We start from the raw sequence: 5388 nt of genomic DNA on the forward strand, positions 1-5388 counted from the left end.
TGGTGTACCATTCCAAGGAGCCTCCAGACAGGCTGTCCTGGAAAAAGTACATCCACAGTTTTTGATCCGCGGTGTATGCTGAGATTTTGCGGACAAATGCCTGGAGATGAGTTTCCGGGCAAGAACTGCCATTGTATTTGTCGAATGCGGGCGCCTTGAATTTCTGAGGGATTACAATCCCCTCCACCAGCCCCATGTTGGACATATTTACCACCCCAGGAGTGGCATAGCTCTCAAGCACTTTTATCTTCTCAGCCAGCAGCTGGATTTCCTTATTCTGAGGAGGAATGTCGTAAGGCACAAAAGGCTCATTTCGCATAGAGAACTGGTCAGCCTCTCTATCTTCCTCCTGATCTTCGTCAAACCCATAAAACGGAGGCACAAAGTTGTCTTTCATGTTCTGACTAGGCCCAGGTTGACCAGCAGCACCAGCATTATTCACCAGACCAACTGTTGTCCTCTTTCCACCATCACGAGATCCCTGCCCCTGGTTGGAGACTCCATCCAGGTTGACCCCACTGTTCTGAGCAGAAACCCGCTCGAGTTTCTCAACTTTATCTGCGAGAGCCTTCTGACCAATGGCAAAACCTTGCATTATATTGATCAGTTCGGTCATTTTCTCCTTCAATTCCAGCATATCAGCACTGGGAAGCTCCATGAGTCTGGGAGTGTTTCTTCTTGTGTAATATCTGTGAGGGCGAGTTGAGTGCAGGGGTACTACTCTTCGAGCGCGAGCAATGATTCCTGGTTACAAACAAACACGTTAGTAATAGTCACCTGCAAAATAAAACACAAGTTATCATGATTATGCATGTATGCAGTGCATATCCATATGAAGGACACTCTGTCTCTCGACCCTGGCATCATCGAGACAAATAATAATCCGGCATCAATATTCTGATTAGCAGTGTTTGATTTTGTCGTGCAGATCGGAGATATGTGATTTAGCAGGATACCCCCAACCATGTGTGTGCCTGTGTGAGTGCATACGGCAAAGCAAATAAAGCTTGAAGATTAATCACTGACTGAAAATAACCATCACATAACCAAAGAGTGCACAAACAGTGTCATAGTCATACATCAACCAGATAAAATCAAATACAATCCTCCAGAATAGGAAAGAAATACAGACAAGTGAATTCCGTCAACAAGCCTGACGGTAATTCACAACAAAAGAAAGATCTAACTGGATGAGGGTCCCGCAGATGGCCCTATCTCGCCTTCCATCCTTGCGAACTCTGCGGCGAACCTGAGCTCTATGTTCTCCTGCTGTAGTCTTCCAACTTCCTTCTGATGAATCTTCATCTGTCTGAAGTAGTGGTCTCTCTCTGCCATGTAATGATCTCTCTCGGCCCTGATCTTTGCTTTCTCCGCCTCCCACTCTGCAGCGAGGACTCTGGCTCTCTCATCCCTCTGATCCCTGACTAGGATTTGCCTCCTCTTCTCATCTTCTATCACCTTTGATGCTCTGAACAGCTTCTCCTTAGTGATATCATGCTCCTTTGCTGAAGATGCCAAAGCCTGACTAACCTTCCCATAGTAGGCGGTATCCATCTCGAAGCGCTTTGCATTCAGGGCATGCCGCTTGTCTTGATCTTCCATCTTTGCTTTGAGCTCCTGATTGGCTCTCTGAACCCGAGCAACATTCATCTCCAATTCCGTCTTCTCTGCAAGCAGCTGATCTTGTTCCCGCTTCATCTCTAAGAACTCATCCATACTGACAGTAGAAGGAGTCTCCTCAACCAACGGATACCACGGATCGACCATAGGAAACGGTAGACAAGTAAGCTCCACTCTCTTTCTGAGCCAATCATCGAATGGAGGAAAAGATCTGTTGTTAGCCCTACCCCAAGAAGCCTTGCCTTTCCTTTGAATACTGCGCCATGCATCGGATATCTGCTTCACCCTATCCTGATTACCCTCAACCGGGAAGTACACAGATTCCTGAACATCACTCTTGTATGGTGGAAGCTCCATAGCGAATCCCATCTGCCTCTTAAGAAGTGTCGGGTTATAATTAATGCAACCCTGCACCCCTATAAGTGGCACATTGGGAAAACCCCTGCAACTGCAAATAAAATCTTGGCCAACCCCGCTGCTGTGAGTCCAATCTATGTCCTTAGCCCTCAAACCCATCAGTTTGGTCGCCCAATTAACATTCTGACCCAGAAGAACAAAAGCACCCTTGGATGGCAAGTAACCCATAAACCACTTGACCAATAACTGCGCACAGCATCGAATCAGACCCCCACGCCTCTTCTCATTCCGGTTATGAACCGAATAATAGACATCTCCAATCAATGTAGGGATAGGATTCCTTCGAATAAACAAGCGGATGGCATTGATATCCACAAAGTTCTTCTGGTTCGGAAACAGAATGATCCCATAAATGCTCGCCGCAACCAGAGCACAGACAGCTTCCCAATTCCCCAATTCTGACTGCTCTTTAGCCTTAGCCTCTAGGAAACTCAGATGAAAACCAGGCAACTTACCCTTCTCCTTCAGATTACCCTTCACAACCTCTGGACTCAGATAGAAGGCACGAGAAATCCCACCAATATCAGGTTCTTCCTTAGTAACACGGACAGGAACCTGATCCCTGATCTGGATATTCAAAATATCAGCATAATCTTCCAACATCGGCCCTAGCACGTAATCTGGGAAGACGAAACACCTCAGCTCAGGATCGTAAAACTGAAGTAGAGTATGGATGGCACTCCTGTCTCTATCCATGAGCCTGAAAACTGTCTTCAGAATACCCCCATACACCTCACGAAACAACCCCACATGGTCAGGAGTGATCAACGCTATCATATCCTTCAGCACACTGATATCCGGGTCAAAGAAACTGTAAGCAACATCATCCTTCAAGCCGGGTCTTCTCATCTCTGAATAGAAAGTCTCTCAGCCAAGATCTCGATCCAAAGGGTCCCTGCATATGGGTAAACATGTGTTAGATGTAATTAATGCAAGATGCAATGATGCTGATGAATGAATGCAATGCGTTGCCATCCTCCAAGCCATCTGGTCATCTGCACTGAATCTGGGCTCTGAACTGATCATAACCATCTGAGGAATACACAATCACAATTCTGACCCACGGGTTCCGAAATAAACGGAAGACAGATACATCATCATCACCACTGGTCTCTGATCAGACACACCATCACCATCTGAATCGGCCCAGGGAATCCGAAATAAACGGGTCCCCACTGATAAATATCTCGGCCCGGGGAATCCGAAATAAACGGACCCCCACTGATAAATCACAGACAACACTCCGGCGTCACGGCAACAAATAACCATAAATCCGACTCATAAATATGTCTCTGAATCACAGCTCAAAAGGTCACCATCTGATTATGCCTCTGAACAAATCAACCTCCCCTCACAGGTTAATTCTAAACAGGTCATCCTAAGGCGGATAATAGTCTCGACAATCGGGCGGAGATACTCAATGGGTTTGCCCTTGCGGGTGTGCCATTGTAGCTCCCTTAAGATCGTCTAAACCAAAGATCCGGGAAATGATCGGTCATCAGAGTCAACAGCCCAAAAGAGATAACCCAACCAAAGTGGAGAACCCCACTGGAAGAGCACTTCTCAGATGAACCTCGTCCGACTTGGGGTATGTCACGTCGCAACAATATGCCCAACCGACACATGAGCGACGTGAGACCACGCTAATCCTAGGTGTATACTCGGGCCTGGGTTTTAGCCCCACTCAGAACACCCACCCCAAAGTAACAGAACCACCTGCAGAGGAAGATGGCAACATGACAGTAATGATGCATGCACGTATTAATGCAAGTATATACATGGGTTAGAATAATAAATGCAATAAATAAACAATACAAGCAACCAAAACCAATCCTAGAACGCTAGGAAGGACTCGCTTAGGGACGATGGACCAGCATAGGTCTACATCCAGATGTTCCCCAGCAGAGTCGCCAGCTGTCGCATCCTGCGAAAAATCAACCGGCGAGCTAAAAAATAAAAACACACAGAGCCGCCACTAAACGTTATTTATCCCAAGATAGGGAAAGGAAACGCTCAGAGAAACCTGGAAAGACGTGGTCTCGCGACCAGAGAGAAAAGGTTCGGGAGTCGGTTACGCGAGGGGAAGGTATTAGCACCCCTCACGTCCTAGGTACTCCTAGGGATCCACGTTCTAAAATAAAGAAAAGGTTGCTAAACATCACACACACACACAGGGAACGCAGGTGGGGTTAAGAGAAACGGGCTCGATAAGGCGTCGCACCTTATGCCTACATATCTTGTCTGGAACAAGAATCAGAGCCACTGTAGTTCGGCTTACGCACGCCAAACAACACAAAACATACAAACAAGCAAGGGTGGCAAACATGGAGCCCGACATCCACTGGATGGAATTACGTCGGCATCCGAACCAAAACACACTCAAAAGGGCAAACGTGGAGCCCGACAGCCAATCACTGGGCTTACGTCGGCATCCGAACCCAAACACACAATCAGATAACAAGGCAAACAATCCAACAAATAAATAAAACGGCGCCCGGAGTGGTCTCGCACGACCACCTGCCTACATACCTCGTCTGGAACGAGGATCAGGGCGATGTAGTTCCCCTGAAAGGGATGAAACTCTCCTAACCAGAGACAGAGGGGAAAACACGACACTAGGGAGCTGAGACTCGAGCCTAATGTTGTCATGCAAAGTCGCCCTAAGTTCAGGTTTCTATCCTACTTGCATAAGCAAACTAACCTAACCAGGAAAGAAGCTAGCACACAAGCATACAATCATATATCAACATTAAATGAGAACAGGCATCTCAAACAAACATGTCAATCAAATAATCACAAAACACCCACTATAACCAAACAAGAGGCTCAATCAATGGGGTTTGACCGCCGAAGCGAGTCGTCTGTACAGGCTGGTTTTGCTCTTAACCTTGCCATTACGAGGCTAAGGTGAAGCAGATGAAAGGATGAAGTGAGGATGAGACCTCACAGCTCTTATCCCTAACCAGGGAGAGCTGACAAATGAGCATGGGTCCAGAATAGGGGAACCCTTCTATACTCGATGACTCTGACACAATGTGCACTGCACAGATCTTGGGGTTTTGATCTCAATGCTACAACCATGTAATGGGAGCAAGGAGAAGACTCAACTGAATAGTGGGGGACAGGTTGCTTGTCCCTACCTTCCACCAATTGCCTTACTTGAAGGGCTTTTCCTGCTTGGCTTAAAAATAAACATACACAAGCATTGCCTCTTAAGGAGGACTTCAGACAATTTGCCCGGCCCGGTAACAGCCGGGTCTCCAGACTACATGAAGTCAAGAGGACTTACCTCAATGCAAGTTGCTTAAGCAACGCAAAGCAAAAGTTCACAAGGAACTGAGCAACTAAAGT

General features: G+C 46.9%; 1 protein-coding gene across 1 annotated transcript; it reads right to left on the minus strand.

Annotated features, from left to right (window-relative positions):
* Positions 1–1022: 1022 nt before the first annotated feature.
* LOC127127720 (uncharacterized) lies at positions 1023–5388 on the minus strand. The gene is made up of 2 exons (XM_051056980.1): positions 5327–5388; positions 1023–2932 (listed from the first exon to the last, which is right to left on the minus strand). Exon 2 carries the CDS (start codon positions 2884–2886, stop codon positions 1183–1185), a length of 1704 nt encoding a protein of 567 aa, XP_050912937.1. The 5' UTR covers positions 2887–2932; positions 5327–5388; the 3' UTR covers positions 1023–1182.

The sequence above is a fragment of the Lathyrus oleraceus genome, chromosome 3, assembly GCF_024323335.1.
Source record: "Lathyrus oleraceus cultivar Zhongwan6 chromosome 3, CAAS_Psat_ZW6_1.0, whole genome shotgun sequence".
Lineage (NCBI taxonomy): Eukaryota > Viridiplantae > Streptophyta > Magnoliopsida > Fabales > Fabaceae > Lathyrus > Lathyrus oleraceus.

Excerpts from the sequence above, each read along its gene's own strand:
- LOC127127720 (XM_051056980.1), bottom strand. The coding sequence starts at position 2,886 with ATGAGAAGACCCGGCTTGAAGGATGATGTTGCTTACAGTTTCTTTGAC.